Source organism: Genypterus blacodes, unplaced genomic scaffold, assembly GCF_046128005.1.
Source record: "Genypterus blacodes isolate CSIRO-AG114 ecotype Tasmania unplaced genomic scaffold, CSIRO-AGI_Gbla_v1 ptg000156l_1, whole genome shotgun sequence".
Classification (NCBI taxonomy): domain Eukaryota; kingdom Metazoa; phylum Chordata; class Actinopteri; order Ophidiiformes; family Ophidiidae; genus Genypterus; species Genypterus blacodes.
The window spans coordinates 3,802,940-3,823,184 of record NW_027466957.1 but is presented as its reverse complement, the minus strand read 5'-3'; the positions used below and the strand labels follow the sequence as shown (position 1 = coordinate 3,823,184).

Genomic DNA, 20,245 nt, shown 5'->3' with positions numbered 1-20,245 from the left:
TAAAATAGACTTTACACTGCAGTGGGTTTGAGGATAAATATGTGCAGTAGTGTTGTAGATAGTGAGCTCAGTGTTTGTATCATCAGATCCTTTGTAGTTTGACTGCATCTCCTAAACATCCACAGCAGAAAATTAATGGTTTAATCTTGAGGATTGGAGCCTGTAATCATAAAACTGCAGGTACAATACTGTGCTTATGTAAAGGGGAAGTCCACAGTGGACAAGTGCAAGCAGGTTCAAAAGAACAGCGTGGGGGTTATAGTATGAATTGTATTGCATGTGAAGGACACCATAAATAATCCTAATAAAGGGATCAGTGCAGCCTGATAAGAGGTCGTCTTCATTATATATGAATGAGCATCAGCAGATCCTACAGGCAAGCAAATGATCAGCACATTTAATTATATTGAATGAATAATGAAGAATGAGTGTCAAAGTCCACAGGCCTAAACATTACCCGGGCCTCTGACACACACACACGCACACGCACACACACACACACACACACACACACACACACACACACACACACACACACACACACACACACACACACACACACACACACACACACACACTGTGAGAGAGCTACACATTAACACATTCTACAGGCTTTTACAACTTCCAAACACACCCTTTCTGGGTTCGGGCGCCACTCTGTCAACATCTCAGTCCCCCGGCATAAATCTATAGCTTGTTCGTCTTATCCTGTCAGCCAATCAAAAAGAAGTCATGAGGGCCTCTGGGGGCAAAGGAGCCATGGAGACCAGCTGTTCCATAGTCGATGGATGAGGAAGTGTTACGGGTGCAGGTAAAGCTGGCATTTCGGCAGGGACGGTGTGCGCGCTGACCCTCTGTGATGTCAGTGTTTTACGGGCAGTGTACACACTGCCTTGTTTTTACAGCATCTAATCTCTGAGTATTCAGGAAGAAGCCTGTGTTAAAAGGGTCTGGATCAACATCCTGGTATCACCTTGGATTTAGCCTCACCACAGACTACTGTTCTTTGCTGAATCACCCCAAACGCTCCATGTTACAGCTTCAATTTAACAAACGCACTTGACTGGTCTACCAGATAAATCTGATAAACAGGACAAAATATGAGCGCTTAACAAACTTCCTGCTCCTGTTTCCCATAAAGCCTGTTTCCCACTAGACTGGAGGATACAGACACTCAATAGATGTGGGAACACCCTCAGCTTTAACCCCAGCTGACCTACCTCTTGATGAACATGACCTCTGACCTCGTAGAACACCCAATCTCTCTGTCACAGTCTCCTCCAGACAAAGCAAGCGGAGATGGTGCACCTTCAAAAGAGACACCTTCGCTCCTATCTCCTTTAGCATCTGAAATCTGGACTCTCTGGCTCAGTCGGCGCTGCAGAACGGAGCTGATTGAAACGTTTGCTGGGAGAAACCAAGAAAGAACGATGTTGGCAGCTGTGATGTGTGTTGAGAGGAATGCGCTTGTGTTATCACTCACTGAGTTATGCAAGAACAGTTTGGTGGAAACCTTTGCCTGGTACAGTGTTGGGCCCCTGACTCCTTCACACAACACACACACACACACACACACACACACACACACACACACACACACACACACACAGACACACACACACACACACACACACACACACACGCACAAAGAGGCATGCTGGTATACACACTCACACACAAACGTACAGCCAAGCAGTTTCTGCCCTGAGGATCTTCTAATTACCCTCAGTGAATGGGAGGTAGTTGGACACACAGAGATTCGACCTTGTGGGTTATCACACACACACCACCGACACTCCCGTTCTTCTTCAGAACTGCCTATTTTTAGCTTTCATCTGTGACTTTTCTCCTCAGAGAGCAGGAGGTGTATGGGAGGCCCAGAGAGCAGAGGACCCTACTCAAGTCTCTTGAGTAGAAGCTGTGCCAAACAGAAAAATGAATTGGAGGCGTGACATGTTAAAATTTTACACAGCCAGATAAACTTTTCAAATCTGTCCGTGCATAATCCAGCCGACACACACACTCTCTCCAGTCAGTTCACCATAAATGAGCACGGGACATTGCGTAGTCAAGCATATATTCTGTCTCTCTGTCTCTGAATCATCTCAATCATTGTCAGATACCTCCACATTTATTTCCTTGATGATGCAGCCTTGCAAAGGGATTTAGTGAGTTGTAATTTAACCAGTTGGTGTGCGTGCCAGACTGCACAAGAATCAAGTTCGATTGACATCAGAGTGTGAGCTGATCGCCTGGTGAGCTGTAACACTGACATAAACCAATCATCAACTTGTCCTCCTGTAATGATTTGTAGAACTGGGTCGAAGGAACAATCAAATTTCATATTAAATCTCTGACACTGCTGGAATTTTGTGGTTGGCTGATGGGTCACAAGGTCCATTTGTCATTAGTGGAAATGAATCACACCATTCATTCATGACTGATTCTCATATTGAGGTATTCCAGGATACCACAACCATAATCCTTAATTGTCTTGGAAAAGCGTTTGCTTTGATTAAGAACTTTTACACAAGTTTGTAATATAGCAGAAGAAGCAAATCATTTTTGAAATCTCAAATTGAATATCACCAACCAGAACATATTTGGTAGTGTTGCCTGTTTTCCTCTTTTTTAGTCCAGAAAGCAAGAATACTTGAATGAAATCAGCATTCAGGCAGTCCAAGAAGTATTGTTCAAGTCCGACACAGCTGCATTTTTTTCTTTGGATGGGGAAGCTTTATTCTCTGAAACATTGGGAGGGGAAGAAGGGAGCTTGGACTCCAGAAGTTGGATGCAGTTTGGTAATAAGCTTCACCCTGAGGCCGGTGAGCTGAATGGAGCGACAGTATGGGTGAGGAAGAGCGGTATCAAATGAACACATGAAAGAGGGAGGTCGCTGGATTTAAGGCTTTTTGTCTTTGGGCGTTCAAAGGAGACAGCTGTCGACTGCACAGGGCCTGGCTCTATTCATGTGGGGGGGACCGCAGACAGAGACCACACCAACATACACACACACTTCAAAGGTAGGTGTGTGCATGCGTGTGAGTGTGTGCATGCTTTTATGCATGCAAATAACTCGGCGCTTCTCCAAACACACTATTAGTACTATCATAGAGTGTTACCTTATTCACAGGAGGTCCATATCTCTCATACACTGAACCACTGAATACCTCAACCAGCCATGACTCATACTGCTGCTGTGCAATACATGCCTGGACGTTTTTGACAAACTCTAGAAGTTTCCTTCATTCCATGTCAGAATTACGTGTTACTCTCCAATCTCATGAGAAGGAGAAATGGCAGAAAAATCAAAGATAACAACAATTCAAACAGCTCCAATAAATGTAAACATCACTACTTCATCTGATTTCCATAATCACCATGATAGTGGAATACCCTGTTCGGGATCATTCCAGGTAAAGTAGTTATTTATTTTCCATCTCTTCAGTCCGGTACACACACACAGGCCATGAAGTAAAAGCAAGGCAAGTTTATTTGTATAGCACTTTTCAAACACAAGACCATTCAAAGTGCTTTACATAAAGCCTAGAAACATTACAACAGGACACAAGGTACTCAAATGCATTAAGTTAGGGCCTAAAACAAAGACAGTAAAATAGGAGTCTCTGTGTGTGAGGGGAAAGATGCAATAATTATTAAACGTGTTAGTTGTGATCTCATTTTGACTCATTCAGTCCTCCATCTTTAATGAAATGCAAATCACATGAGATCCAACTTGAATTGCTGCTAGGTTTCCTGCTTTTTGTGCAATGATAAGTTAACACATTGTGGATTTATAATGATAATAATCCATCCCTCCATTTTCTGTAGCTGCTCATCCTGTGCAGTCACGTAGCTTTCAGTGGCTAAAGTAAACACTATTCAGGTGGGTAGACTTTACAATGAAACATGTGTCATGATATAATACCTTTAGAAAAGAGAAGTAGAAGAAAGCATTTAACACTGAAAGAGTAACATGTAGCATTAATAGTTACATAAAAGCAGGTTTAAAGTATGTTAGCGTTGTTTGAATTTTTAAAAGATGAAACTGATTCACTCAACCAGTCTCCCATGTCAAGTGTTCCCTAGACTGGATGCTCCGGTAATTAAACTATATAGCAAATGCATATCCATCCATCTTGTATACCTGCTGTTTCTAGGCATCAGTGACGGTTCACAAGCAGCAGGTACCTGTCCAGCATTCATTGGGTGAGAGGCAGGAAGCATCTGGACACGTCACCAGGATGTTACTGGACCGTCACATAGAGACAGAAAGACTTGTGAACCTTCACATAGCCAAATGTATGTCCTTTTGTCCTTATGTCCTTGAACACTGGAAGGAAACTCACTGATCACATTTCAGCAAAGTGCAGAGTAACAAACAACAGAGTAACACTGTGCCAGAGTCCCAGATCATTTAAAAAAAAACATAAAATATCTAGAGTTTGGAAGGAAAAATGTTGAACAATAATTCATTTCCTGATTGGCTTTGATCATTTCCATTTTCCAGCAGCTTAGATATTGTGATTATAATTGTGAAATTGCTTTGACTTGAATTCAAATAACTCAAATGTTTCAATCAGAGCAGATGATAGAAATCCACAAATATGCGCACAACACTCTTGTCTTTTCCTGTCAATTTTTAAGAATGTGTACAGAAAATCCCAGTCTGTTGCTGAAAGTCAAATCCTGGGGTGGGGGGCATCATCACTGCAGCTCCTTCAGTTTATATTTGCATCGGAGGCAAATTGTGTCTGTCAGAGAGACGGAGAGAGAGGGAGACAGAGCGAATGAGATACAGAGAGACAGAGAGAGAGAGACAGAGAGACGGAGAGACAGAGAGACAGAGAGACAGAGAAAAAGAGACAAAGAAAGAGAGAAACAGAGAAACAGAGAAACAGAGACAGAGAGAGACAGAGAGAGACAGAGAGACAGAGAAACACAGAGACAGAGAGACAGAGAGACAGAGACAGAGACAGAGACAGAGACAGAGACAGAGATTGTGTGTGTACAGGCAGAGCTGCAGCTACACAGCAGAGGGTCCTGCATTTGTTTGAGTTACTTAATAACATGATTTCAGCTTTAACAATATAATTCAACATTCATATTTATAACATATGAATGAATGAGATACAGAGAGACAGAGAGAGAGAGAGACAGAGAGAGACAGAGAGACGGAGAGACAGAGAGACAGAGAGACAGAGAAAAAGAGACAAAGAAACAGAGAAACAGAGAAACAGAGAAACAGAGAAACAGAGAAACAGAGAAACAGAGAAACAGAGAAACAGAGAAACAGAGACAGAGAGAGACACATAGAGACATAGAGACAGAGAAACACAGAGACAGAGAGAGACAGAGAGACGGAGAGACAGAGAGACAGAGAGACAGAGAAAAAGAGACAAAGAAACAGAGAAACAGAGAAACAGAGAAACAGAGAAACAGAGACAGAGAGAGACACATAGAGACAGAGAGACAGAGAGACAGAGAGACAGAGAGACAGAGAGACAGAGAGACAGAGAGACAGAGACAGAGATTGTGTCTGTACAGGCAGAGCTGCAGCTACACAGCAGAGGGTCCTGCATTTGTTTGAGTTACTTAATAACATGATTTCAGCTTTGACATTATAATTCAACATATTCATATTTATAACATATGATCAATATCCAATATAAATATTTTATAACAAATATGGCAAGGTTCATGAAACTGCTGTCAACGTGTAGCCACAGTGATGATAAGGTTATTGTATACAGTCATTAAGGTATACATAGGTATAATAACAATTATGGATATAGATCTTGGAGGCTATTACTGATAATATATATAATAAATCATTGTTCATATGTAGGGATTTATTTTATAAAACAAATAAGGACCTCTAGGTATAAATGTTACCAGATGCAGTGATGCAGTGATGAAATGAGGATTGCGTAAAATTTCATTACATTTCAAAATCATTTTCTTTTGTAAACACTGTACAAAGACATCATTGATTGTTGGTCAACTGCTCCAAGCTGTAAGTGTGTGAGTAATGGATCTCAGTCATCTCCCTGACTTCATTTCCCTATGCAAATAACTTTGCATTGACTGAGCGGATGCAGTCCCGGCTGCAGGGGCGCAGCCTGCTCCGATGTGCTCGTGTCTCTACATGACTTGTTTAAACCAAGATGCAAAACTGGCCTTAGGAACAGACGTCGTTAAGACAACAAATTTGTTCATCGCTGTTTGTTTAAGGAACCGACAACAGCAACAGAGGCTGCTGCAGAAAGAATATCCTTTTCCTAGACTGAATGTTTGAAATAATGGCATGACAGAGAGACAGAATGTGACAGAGAGACATCCAAACACTCAAAACATTCTTTTATAAAATTCATTTTGCACAGCGGCTTTCTTTTCATTCAGATCAGTGTATTGGTTTGAGTAAATTGACAAAAATATGGAAAATTCGCTTTCTTTCAGCGTTTAGGAATAAGACATAAATCATAGATCTTCCTCTGGTTCCACCATCAAAATGAGTTCACCTTTTGGAGTCAGGCAGAGGATGTTGGATGTTTTCTGCACTCTATATCACATTATCATACGACTTGACTTCTATCCAAAACCATTTTTCTTTAGTAGATTACAGCAAAAGTGTGGTTGCTATGGTTATCTGCAGTGTATATAGTGTATATTCCTTGGGCTCTCAGGTAGAATAGTGATTAAAGTGTAGTCTGCTGTTATGGTTGATGTGTCTGATATAGGTTAACCAATCAGAAATGCCCCTCAGTTTAATTACAGTCGTCCATGTCTCCTGGTTCCCTCTGTTTACCCATCTGCTGTGTTAACTCCCTCTACATATGTGCTGTGTTCTCCTATAGGAAATGTAATGAGCACCTTCTTGACAGAGGCAGACTGGGCCAGGGGTGACAGCAGGCTGAGTACAATGAAGGCCGGGCTGAGGGGGCGTGCACAGGTCCTGGCGAGGCGGGTTATTCAAGTGTTTAACAGGCACGAGAAGGTGGGTCTGGACTGTGTGGAGGTACAGAAAGCTTTACACTCTTTACACACAGTGTTTAGAGTGAGTGTCTACATCTCACCACCATTTCTTTTGTTCAAAATAGAAAAACTTTATGACTCTACACATCACAAATCCATTACAAGTGACTGAACTTTGGAAGATTCTTGTAGGATTTAAATATATGTTTACATCCATTCTGGCACTTCAGTTGTATTCATATTAAGGCAACAGTTTAATGTTAAGTAAACACACTAAAATCACCATAAATGAATACTGGTGTACTACCTACCTTGATTATGCAACTGTATAACTTTGGCTCAAGCAAGTAATGACGTAATCAAGTAAATTTGACCTTAAGTGTGCTGAATGAAGCCAACAGTGAAAGAAATAGTATGGAAGTATTTGTGCCATTGTGTTAAAAACATCCCTGTAGGTGTTAGACAAGCTAAACCGGAGTGTGGTGCTCGTGTGCCCGCAGAGATGGAGCTGAGATTGGCTGGTGTTGCATCATGGGATGCCCATCATAGTAACCTGGTGCCTCCAGTGAGACAGAGAGAGACAGAGAGAGAGAGAGAGAGAGAGAGAGAGAGAGAACCACCCTCATTTACAGGCCGACGGTACACAAGCTTCTGTTTTAGGAGATTTTCATTTTGTGCTGTTTGCGTTGATTTCTCTGTAACATAAACTCATAGTCATAGTCAACATACTATGAAAAAGTGTCATTTCAAAATGTAATTCCAACCAAAAACACGTACCCCCAGCGCACACACTGATGTAGCTTTTTGTCAGGTAGCTTTGGTGTGGATCACACACACCATTCACACACAAACACACACACACACACACACACACACACACACACACACACACAGAGGCCCTGATGCTCCATGTGGTCATACAGTCACATTCTTTATAATTAATGATCAACAGTGATACCAGGTCAAATGCAGTCACTAATTTAATAATAATATCATCCCTATAAAAGTTTTGTTACCATGTGGTAACAAAACTGATTTTTTGAGAGAGTGTCATGCATCCATGACTCATGGAAGAAGCTCATCCCAGTGGTCATTTGGTGGGGGGGCAGGGAAACACTGCACACATCACAATGCTGACACTCACTCACACGCACGCACGCACGCACACACGCACGCACGCACACACAGACACACACACACACACACACACACACACACACACACACACACACACACACACATGCGCGCACACACGCACACACACCCCTACTGGCAGTTTAGAAGTTGCAATGTCTATGTCGGTGGGAGAAATCTGGAAAGGGTCCAGTGGGATTTGATCCAAGCTACAGTTGTTTTGACAAAAATGGATCACAAAATGGATCACAAAGGGAAATAATGTTTCCCCACATGTCTTCCTTTCAATCGCTTTTCTGTCTCCTTGTTCCCTTGCCTCATTCATCTGTTCTTATCTGCCCCTTTTCTTCATCCATTTTAGTAAATATGCTGTAAGATTAAATAGTTTTTTTGATTGCAGCAGTGCCACAGACGGTACAAAACCTCTTACAAAAATTCATCCACTTCCTCTCTCTTCCTGCTGCTTCTTCATGCTCCGTCTGAGTGCAGCAACCACATCAGCACCCATCAGACTGTTGCAGAGAGCTACTACTCATTTTTCGTTTATATGGCAGGAAAAGCAACTGACACAGTGCAAGTTGTTGATGGAACAACAGCTGTTTGGTGACAGTGTAAACAAAGCCACCTCAGCCTGAATTGCCGGTTTCACGGTTCTTCCCCCTGCAGGACTCCAAACACTAAACTTTCAAAATGTCCTGACAGCCTGTTGTATTTGCCACAAAAACCTGATGATACTGAGTCATTTCCAGAGGACAAAGCAGAGCTGAGACTGATTAGATACGATTCTGTTAGCACCATTAATAATTAATCATTACTTTAAAAAGGGAATCCTGGTCCAGAATGCCATTCAGCCACTTCTTTAAAAGATCTGAAAGGTCAGAGTGAATATAATATAAAAATGTTATTAGTGCCACTGAGATTTATTGAATCCAACTTGGTTGCCTTAACCTGGTTATTCAACACAATAAATGTATGAGCCTTAAAACATTTCAACACCTAAATAGTGTTACCTGAGGCAAAGCAGCATGGGACATTACCAGTAATGCTCCCAGCTTCATGGAAAATTCCCCTTATTGTATTACAAAGCCATACAGTTCTATTTCTCATGAAGAGAACAGGAAGTAGTAACAAATGTGCCAGTGTTTATCCATGACAGGCTGCACACAGAGAGAAGTTGTCTCTTCCCTGTCGGGGCCATTTAATGAGTTTAGACGAAGCGAACACGCATACCTTTTTTTCCCCTTTCATATAATGATCTGAATTTATTTTCATGTATCAAAAACTAAATTATGAATCTCAGGTCGTGATGAATAATTTATACTTCAAGTTTTTATCTCGATGCATCATCACAAATGCCTGCCTAATGTGGAGGGGATGGTGCTGGACACTGGTTTCACTGGGAGTCAACCTGACAGCGTTTCAGTGTGCAAGCGCGCCCCCTGTAGGACATGAGAGAGAATGAACCACTGACATGCCTCTCCTCACCTGGATCTTTTAGATAAAATATTTCAAATGCATGATCTGTGTTATTTTCACTGCAGCCATGACTGCAGGATGTGATGCACTGTGTTTGCCTTCAGTGTGTTATGGCAACTAGAATAGAAAGTCATTTGTTGGAATAAGGATTCATGGTTTTTTGTATTGTTTGGTAAGATTATAATCAGTAAAGTAACTAATCAGCCAGCATGATTCCTGGGTTGGATTATCTTTATACCACTAGATGGTGCTTTCGCCTCATGTTCAACATACGAGCTCTGAAAATACGCCCAACCAGAAAACTTAACCTTTGAGAGACTGACTGAAAAAGTAAAAAAAATATATATACAAGAAAACCAACAAACCTGTAAAATGTTATGGCGAAGGAAGCAGATTGGTCATCATAAGATTACTGGTTCAATAGATTATCCATGTGAGGTGATGTGGGGGTATTTTATTCTATTCTATTTTATTTTCCTCCACATTTGACCAATCCTAACTATTAGGAGCGGTGAGAAGCTAAAATATAGCAACCAGGGACCAACTCCAGGTCCAGCCTGGTGCAGGAGAATAATCTCCACTGGTGAGATACTGTAGTGACGTCATCAACCTCAAAACTGACAAAACATATCTATATATAAAAGTCCATGGGTCTCAGTTCTCCTCCGATTCAGGTCTCGTTTCTGGTGCATGGAGATGTGTAAGAAGCAAGGAACAAGATCAACTACATTTTAGAATGGCTTGCAGTTGTTGATAGTTCAATGAAAAATAGTTCAATGAAATAGAAAATCAAGTTTTTAAATTGTTATTTTTGCATGAATGAGCTTTGTAAATGTAAACCAAAAACACACTCCTTGCAGAGGTTGGTGGTTCTTTCCCAAGTCCCAAGTGTCTGTCTGTCCTTATGTCACTGCTGAAGCGCTGAGTCATATGCCAGAGCCATCAGAGCCATAAAACCATTGGGATTCCGCACATACACACACAGTAGCCACAGTCTAACTCTGTTACACGCAAATCAAACTCAAGCCTAGATGCTCACATTAAATGGTCATCGAACAACATATTTTCATAAACTCATACAAGAGTTCATATTAACGTCTCCACTTTGTTTTACAGTGTGACTGTTTAGACTCTGTGCTCAGAACCTGCCATCAGTCCCTGACGTCACAGGTACTACCTCTAGACTAACAGCTTATTGGGGCCACAACAACCAAGCAGCAGTACAGCCTTGCTAAGAATAATCACCGACACCTCATCAGTCTAAACATCCCTTATCAGCAGCTGGACCAAAAAGCTGATCTAAAGAAAGTGTAAAAAAAAAAAGTAAACATGACCATGAACACGACTACACTCAATGCCAAGTCCTTAGAAAATGGTTCCATATTTATTGCAAAATATTTTTGTACAGAATACAACTGAAAAATGTCAACAGAGGAGGAATGGACAATAAGGCCAACATCAGAACTCCAAGAGTTGATCTGTACAAACACCAATAGTAACATCTGCTTGTTGCTTTAATAGTGTTTTTATACATATTCTTCCCACCCACAGTGACCTCCTCAGGGGGGAAACACTAAACTTCATCCCAATATTCTGAAAACATTATTGCCTTTTCCTGAAAACCCATCAACTTGGAACATCAATGCACACTCTTAAAATCATGTAATTTCTGTAAGAAACGTATCCCTTTAATTGATAGTGTCTCACAAAATATAAATATATATACTTGTAAAAAGCTCCAAACAATATGGGGTTGATATTTTGGAAGTGACTGTAGTGTCACTTGTCATTGAGGAAGGGTATTATTATTGAGAGCACTACAGCTACAGGACAGTCAGAGGGTCCTCCAAGCTCAAATTCTATCATTACTCCATATATTATGACTAAAATATTATTTATGCTTTAAGTTTGATTTGCACAGATAATTGAACCCTCTGTGAGCTTGGTGCGATTTAGCTTAGTGCGTCTAGATGAAGTGGGGCGTGCATGCCCATGCACATCCTCATGCGATTTGGCACTGATGTAGTACTTTCCTCAAAGTAAACCTCATGGTAAACACTTCTCACTCTCTCCTCATCCCTCTTCGCTTTCTTTACCACCTTTCCACATAAAAAGGCAGAGTGAGACAGAATACATTTTTGCGACATTCACATGTACATCTTTAACATTGGCTCTCCCAAAATCTGGGACCTAACGACAACAAAATAAAACCTCCTGCCCCTGGAAGTTTATTATAGAAAATAAAAGTTAAATAAAGATTAAAAGAGATACAATTTTTTTCTCATATGCATAAGCCCTTCAAGAAAACACACTGAAACGTTACAGTAGGATGAAGACAATGTACAATCCCAAAATAAAGGGGGGCCGGGGTCGCTTCTAAAATGACTGGACTGGGATGGTTGATGAGTAATTACAAATGCACCATGACAACATTTATGCCCTTCGATTCAATATCTTACAATACATCTGTTGGATAAGTAACAGAACCATTGTATCGTTCTTCAACTCGATGAACACACGTACAAATTAAACGGATCAAATAGAAACTGGGAAGGTAAAAGGACTTAAGAAGAAAAAAAATAATCTTAAGAGGAAAACATGTTTGTTGGAGGAAACCACTGTGGGATTATTCCTTTGTTGAAACATTCATTTGACTGATAAAACTCAAATTTAGGGGATTAAAGTGGATAGAGCATTTCTGCTTGGAGTTGGGGGGGGGGGGGGTTTATGGGCGAGGGGGCTTCTTAACCTTTAATGGATATCACAAATGCCATTAATGATTTGATACCCTGAGTAGAGGACGTAGGCTTGGGGTGAATCTCAGTAGAAACAAACATTTCGCCAAGCAAACACCAAATCAAAAAAAACAAAACAGACATTACTAAGAAATACCACCTTTCACACATAAATAAAAATCTGTACTATTTGGTACATTATAAACCACAAATGTAACCGGAAAGAACCAAAACAAAAACAACAACGACTACAAATCACCCATGACAACAGTCATTTTCAGCTTTACAATATGCATATATTCATGCATATATATTGTGTATTTCCCTTGCATACAGGCGAGTGGTTGGGGACTATATAGAGAGCCTTTAGTTATACCAACTCCCTCTGCAGAGACTAACACTGATTACAAAGAGATTGATACAAATGAGAGAGCGACTAGAATTCACAGGGCAAGCCGAGGGGTTGAGGAGACAGGGACGCCGACTGTTAAGTCTGCAGCCTCGTAAACAGGAGGCGTGACAGCCGGGAGAGGACAGAGAGGGTAACAGACATCCACTTAAAGCAGCAAAAGACAGGACAGATTATAGAATGGTTGGGAGGAGAAGAAGAGATGAGGGGAATAGACCGTATTTGGACGGTTCTTGTTTGGAGACGCTTCCTCCTGGCTCACCGGTTAAGAGTATTCAAAGTAACAGCATCAGTGTTCGCCTTTTACGCCTCAGCGGCTTCCCGCCGGGCTGGCAAGAGCATCAACACTGTTCCCACATGGAACTCAGTAAGAAAATGTTCACATGATCGACAACCGCAGCGTAATAAGTGGAGCCACAGTGACTAGACTCTCGGCGATGTAACACAACATCTGGTAGCAGAGCAACACACAGGGCGAGCGCACAGTCCATCACAAGGGCAAATAAGCAGGAGGGTGCAACAGGCAGATACTGGTTGTTGGTCTTCTACGGTAACAGACGGCCCCTCCCACCACTCTGCCCCTCCGAGATCTTTTTTGTGGTCACATGATCTGCGAGGGCTGCAGCTCAGACGAATAACTGGATCCGCTCCCGGATGGTCTGCCGGCAGATGGGGCAGGTCTTGAGCGCGGCGCTGCAGTCGATGCAGGAGGCGTGTCCGCACTGGAAGACCAGCTTGATGTGGTTGTCGATGCATATGGGGCAGGTGATTCGCTCCTCCATCTGGCGGTACCGAGACTGCAGCTGCTCCAGCAGGTTGTGCTGCTCCGAGTTCTCTGTACCGGGGCTACAGTCCACCTCTGTTTGGTCTGCAGAGGGAATCAGCAACAGGAATGTCATTAATCAAAGCAATGAAACCCCTTGCAGGTCTGTGGACATGCACTTTCATCTGTTTCTGATATAAGTCAAGTTATGCAAGACGCTCAGTTTTGAGCCAGTTAAAGCTGCACTGCTGTTAGAACTGCACTTCCTATTGGTATAGAGAAGACCTCAAGTTGGAAAATGAATGAAATGAACATTTGCTTTTAGGTTCACTGGCTTAAAACGCATTACAATGACAATGGTGGCTCAGCCGTGTGTCACTAAAGACTCACAACTAGTGGTTACGCACAAAAGACTAAAATGTGTGTGGCTTTAAAATAAGAGTTTGAGTAAGGATCCCTTAAATGTGGTTATCAAAGAGTTGGTTAAAAATTGTTTTAACAGTAGAAACAATGTCTTCTCATTGATCACTGACAATGAATCACGAGAGTTGTGTTCTCACCTTGTCTGATTTTCTTTGTGATTGTGACTTGGCATTTGATGCATTTCTTCATTCGATGGGCACATTCTGTAAAAAACACAAATCCATCCAGAGTTTATTCGGACAAATTAAATGGGGGAGAAAAAAAAGCCAAGTTCTGTGAAATGAGAGTAATCGATCCTCTCCACCCACCTTCACAGGCCACGCTGTGCTGGCATGGACAAAAGAGCACGAGCAGAGCCAGCTCGGAGCAGATGAGGCATTCGCTGGGCCCCGGGGGTGTGGGGAGAACCAGGTTGGTCATGGTGTTGGGCGTAGTGTGGACTCGTCTCAGGCTGGCACTGCTGAGGCCCTGTCCGCATGTGATGGCCTGCAGACGCTGCAACCTGAGGGACAACGATCACAAGGGAGATCGTCATTTGGACGGCGGGATCTGCACGTGCAGCTTCTAAACCTTGAACAACGCTCACTATCCTGTTTTGGGATATTGGAGAAAGCGTTGCCTCACTTAAATGTTGTCATTCTAAAATATGCAGGCTGCCCATCATGTAGTTTCAAATACACAAAGTCTACTGAATACACTCAAGCTCTCAAACAAGTAGCTGAATTCCAACAGTGTGGTCACCATAACAACCAGCACGAGCTCCTGCATTCTTTATATCTTGTTCTCTTCAAGGACTGTGTCTGATTTCAGAGCTGGATCCTCTATAGCTCACATCTGGAGACCAAAGATGTGGTAACAGGCCAAAGCCAATTCATTGTTGTGACGGCTGCACCTCCAGCCACACAGCAGCCAACCTCATTGTCTTGTTTCATTAATTGATGTTGATTTCAGCATGTTCTACACTTGTATAATAAATAAATGATATCAGACCTGTGTGTAGTCTTGGTAAGGTCAGTTTGTTTCTCAGTTTGTGTTTGTTATTTGCGTCAGTTAAGTCCTTTTGTCCTCTTTTATGGGCCCTGAACTTTGGTTAAACACTTTTCATTAGTTTGTAAATCAAATTAGATATTTGGAAGAAAAGATGTCGGCCTCCTTTTGCCTACCAGCTCGTTCCCTCACTATTGTCTTGGAGATACGCAGCCTGCCTTTGCTCAAATCCAGAGGACACAAGCTGCCCTGTGTATCTCTCATATGACCTGTTGTTGTGAATCAGGTGTTTGCCTTCTGACGATCAACAGTCATTGGTAAACACATTATAGAAGTGTTACGGTAACAATGTTGTTGACGCATTACTCTCAGGGAATTACAGATGGATATATAAATACATCTCATTATATATACATTTTTAATGGAGATTCAAACGTATTACATAGTTTAGCTTTCTACTCATTTTTATACTGGGAGGCAGTAGTCGAGTGGGTAGAGCTTCCGCTTAATCATTGCATGCCGGTTCGAGTCCCTGCCGAGGTGCCCCTGAGCAAGGCACCGAACCCTCAATTGCTCCCCCCTCTGCGAAGGGTGGTAATGTAATGTAAGTCGCTTTGGATAAAAGCGTCTGCCAAATGATCGTAATGTAATGTAATGTAATGCTGTATATTGTCTTAATCGTCTGTTGAACTCTCTCGCATTTAAATCCTCGGTTGAAGCCACCAGTGCAGCATAAAAGGTGAATCATTACTTTTTAAATGATCAATTACACATTTTACAAGGTAATCAAAATTCCTCCCTAAAGTCTGAGCAGAATGAACCCTCTTTAGGATGTTCTTTTACACACCTGTGCCTCTCAGAGAAGCTCTTGATCAGCAGCACCATAGCGCTGTCTGCCACCAGGTCCAGGGGACTCTTGCCCTTGTGATTGGCGTAATTGATGTCAGCTCCTTCCTGTGCCAAAAAACAGGCGATGGCTGCGCCAACACTCAACTCGGTATTCCCAAGCAGACCTGAAGTACTCAGCTGTGTATGCAGGGGATGATGAGAGGATGGGGACAATGGAAAAAAGGGAGAGGAGGTTGGCGGTTAGAACAAACAGCATTATACTATCAAGAAAGCCCAGTAGGAAAAGAACATGCGGGGCAAACATTTACACCAGATTCATCTAACCACAAGTTAATCAGTATTGTCATAATCAAATCCAGTAACAATTGATTCTGTTTTGACTCCTTGAGCAAAACTTTGATTGACATTGCCACAAATCGACAATTGCTTACGCTGCGTAACTTAGTAACCAAAATAGATTATGTGATAGTAAATGGATTCATTCAAGCGTCTTCATCAAACTAAGACACCTCTATATGTATTTCTTAATGATTACCTCATACTGCGATTACTCAACACTTCATCTGTACTCAGCAGAACCCTATTGATTCGGTGTAATGAAGATACTGAGCAGACGTACTGAGTGTGTGAGAACAGAACGGTGAAGGACGGTGTTGATGCTCAAAGCAAACACATCTCATTGAAGTAAACTCAGCCTAATACATTAACCTAAATCTAATCAGCTCCTAACATCTCTCATCTGCTGACAGCAGCCAAAACAGCCTCGTGGCACTTCAGACTGGCCACCTTCATGGGTGTATCAGTGTGTGTGTGTGTGTATCTGTCGGACTTGGCAGGTGCCCAGACTATTGAGCAGCGCTGCAGTGTTTGCGGTCATGTCCACAGGAAAGGACATTCTTTGGCATTTCCATAACATCAGCACCAATTCTAAACGGATCAAATCTAGCAGTGGTTAAAAGTGCGCGTAAAAAAGGTGACTTTCAAAGGTCAGACAGAGTAGAGGGAGGCTGCAGGCTTCAACTCCTTGCTCTGTACCGTCTGCGTGTTTGAGGATGACTCTCTCAATGTGCTTGGATTAACGGGACTGAGTTCCTATCCTAATGTGTAACACCTTGTTGTGTTTAACCAACTAAATGTATCACAGACATCCTAACGGAACCGGGACTTCCCTCTTTGTCATATCTACAGTATATTGCTACACCAAGTGTTTGCTCATCATTTCTCAACCCTTCCGCACTTCCTCTTTAAGGGCCATAATGAGAGTAAAGGTAAAGCCCAGCGTCTTTATTTCAAAGCACATAAATGCACTCATTTAACGGCTCAACTAGAATCTAGTCCATTAAAATAGTGCGCAAGATATAAAGTATAATGCTTATTTACAAGTTGTATGGTTTTGTCTAAAAAGCTGTAACATTCTGTTTATTATACAGTATGTTATACAATCGCCGCTTTCTATTCCCTGCTGCACACCGTCCTGATTCCTTTCTCCTCATTTAACCCGTTAGTAAATGTGTCCTGGTTATCTCTACACTATAAAGTGATGTTCAATCTCCCCGCTTAACCATCTCCTAACTCCTGCTTCTTTCCCCTCATCTGATCCGCTTCTCCTAAATGATCCCAGCAGATAAAACACTTGTTACCCCTCTGACCTCATTTTTAATCTTCTCTTTTCTATTTACCTTTTTTCCTGCTTGCGTCAACATTTAGATTGTTCTGTGCCTCATCCCTCATACAATACCTATCCCCCACTGCCAGTCTTTATTTACCCTAACAGGCAGTATTAACCAGTATTAGCCTAAGCCGTTATTAATCGGTCATCTTAGCTTTGTTCTCAGTGTACTTTCCTTGTCTTTGTTTACCCTTGTCTGTTGGCCGTCCTTTCACAGCTAATTGACCCACTCTTCAGTATTGTTTCTTTGTTGTTTGCTGTTTCTGTTTTCTTTTAGTAACTTATTAGTAACTTCCGTCACTTGCAGAGTCCTCTTCCATTGTATCTGCTAAGTCATTCAGTCTCAACAAAACCTCAACTTACTCCCCTCAACTAAGTCATAACCATGACATTACCCCAGCGTCCTTCGTTCCCCCAATTTCAACCCTCACCCTGCAGTAGAGTGTCGAAGAGGAGCAACCCTCGCCGCTCTCCTCTGTGCTGCTGGTTCCCACGACGGGGCTGAGCATGACGTTGGCCAGTTGAGGGCGGCTGAGGGAAACGTGCATGGCGGTGTCTCCGTCTTCGTCCTCCATGTTGACGTCGGCGCCCTCGGCCACCACCAGCTGCACCAGGTCGCTGTGGCCCTGTGTCACTGCCAGCTGCAGCGGGGTCTGGTTGCGGTTGTTGCGGATGTTGATGTCGCAGCGTCCCTGTTTGTGTGTGTGTGTGTGTGTGTGTGTGGAGATAACATAGTTATTGCGGATGTCTGGAATCACATAACAGCAATTTATGTAATAATCTGGTAATCTTCTGCTCTAAGCAAATGCAGGAATACATTTGATAGGGTGCTCCTCTGGAAAATGTCTGATGGATCATACTTCTATTCTTGGCAGCTGTAATTAAGTAAGAGGAAACTACAGAAAACATTTAAATAAACAAGCATGTTTGAGAAAATGGCCTGCTACAGGAGATGAAGTCCAACTGTGTTTTAGCAAAAATCGAACTCCAAATCTAGGAAAGGAATCTAATAAGCTCCTGTCTTCATCTCACCTCTTTGATAAGCATCTCTGCAACGTCACAGTGATTGTTGAGGGCGGCCAAGTGCAGCGCAGAGAATCCATCGTCCTTCTTAACGTCCACCAGCTGCCGGGCTCGACCCAGAATCTTCTCTGTGGCGCTGCCGTCAGGAAATGAAACCAAACACACATTTAGTCATTTGTCCATGTTTGTAATATCCCTTCTTAGATAAAGAGCGATGATCTTGTGCTTATTGCTCTCTGAAACACTGAAACAACCTGATATCGCTACAGGTTTTCAGGGTAATAATAATATCACATTATGTTCAAAGTTCAATTCACACATTTTCTGAAAATGAAATAACAACACGCAACTTTCCAAATATTTGTATGTATAAATGCATAAATATAACAAAAATGACATGTGAAAAGCTGTTTTGTTTGTACATCTGCTGAAATACACATGATTTAAGGCCAGCATTTCATGTGATGAGACATAAGGATTCTTGAGCTCTTGCTATGTTTACTGGGTCGGATTCACTCATAATGAAAAGTAGCACCAATACACAAACACAAATCATAATAATCAAACCAACGCTGCCTTCAAAGCTCTGGAAAAACATCCTAATAACATGCCAAATAACACCAAAGGTCAGGAACACAAGCTTGCAAAACAATTACAGCTAAAGGAGCGAAACAAAACTGTGAAGGAAGAGTGCAGTGTGCTCGACAGCTCTAACACCAGACCCAGCTGTTTCAGAGCTGCTAGCAAGCTGAGGTAACCGAGGACCCTGACTGAGGTACCGCACGGCAGCTCAGCAGGCAACTGACACATACTAAACACACAGTTGACCGCCTGCTGCGTAACTAGCCGACATTCACCGGACTGGTCCTGCGTGTGAAACTCACCCACTCAGAGTAACACACCACTGCTTCAAGGACTCAATGACGGCAAATCACTATAATCCACGTATCATGCCACAACAATGTAAATGCATTTGAGCAGTGTACCATAACAGCAGGGGGGTGGAGACATTATCATAAACGCATGTATAATTGAATGGAATCCAAACCAGCAACATGACTACAGAGCTGATTTAACATCTCACACATCACCAAGGCTCAGAGCATTATTAATTAAACAAAGATTACATTTGTTGCTGGGCTACTGTATTCTATTGCTAAGGTGTGTGTGAGTGTGTGTTAGAGGGTGCTACGTTTGTTTTATAGGGTGTAACAGGACATAACATACCTTAATACTATTTGTATTACAGGTTGAAGTCTTTAACACGGACTTGTGCGTGTATCTACTTCTGTCACAGGTCATCTTCATGTAGGGGTTCAGAGAGGAGATGTGAAATAAGACTACTTTTTCTGCGAGCTTTATGATGTGTAAAATTGAAGCTGGGGGCCACGGTGAGCACACAGGATGCTGGCACGGAAGCCATGACATGACCCATCCATTCTGTGGATGTTAATCAGACTCATGTTAATGTTAACTCTGTTAGATTTCACTGTTTGGAAATATCAGAGGTGCTCATTGTGATCGATGCTGCTGTCATGATATCAGCAAGCTAACAATGTGAAGCAGTGAGATCGATGGCATGGTATATTTTCCAGCAGCTTCATAGTACTATATTAATGTTAGCTTATACACAGACAGATTTCGGCCCTCAAGAGAAAGATTCAAGAAAACAAATCTTGCTCAAGAATCAGCTGAGTCTAGGAAATCAAAAATCCAGCATTACAAATTTTAATAAATAAGCGGAACAAGCTCTTCTTGTTTTTCTTCCCCTTATCAAAAATAGAAAATCTTGTGAGAAACGT

General features: G+C 42.1%; 1 protein-coding gene across 2 annotated transcripts in view; it reads right to left on the bottom strand.

The window, feature by feature from the left end:
* Positions 1-10,947: 10,947 nt before the first annotated feature.
* mib2 (MIB E3 ubiquitin protein ligase 2) overlaps positions 10,948-20,245 on the bottom strand; it is a 38,701-nt gene continuing 29,403 nt past the window's right edge. For both annotated transcript variants that reach the window (XM_076166857.1, XM_076166856.1), the window contains exons 14-19: positions 18,453-18,579; positions 17,852-18,112; positions 15,750-15,928; positions 14,224-14,417; positions 14,053-14,118; positions 10,948-13,597 (exon numbers count right to left, since the gene is read on the bottom strand). In XM_076166857.1, coding sequence (XP_076022972.1) covers positions 13,356-13,597; positions 14,053-14,118; positions 14,224-14,417; positions 15,750-15,928; positions 17,852-18,112; positions 18,453-18,579 — 1,069 coding nt within the window. In that variant the 3' untranslated portion in view covers positions 10,948-13,355. The remainder of the gene's footprint in view (positions 13,598-14,052; positions 14,119-14,223; positions 14,418-15,749; positions 15,929-17,851; positions 18,113-18,452; positions 18,580-20,245) is intronic.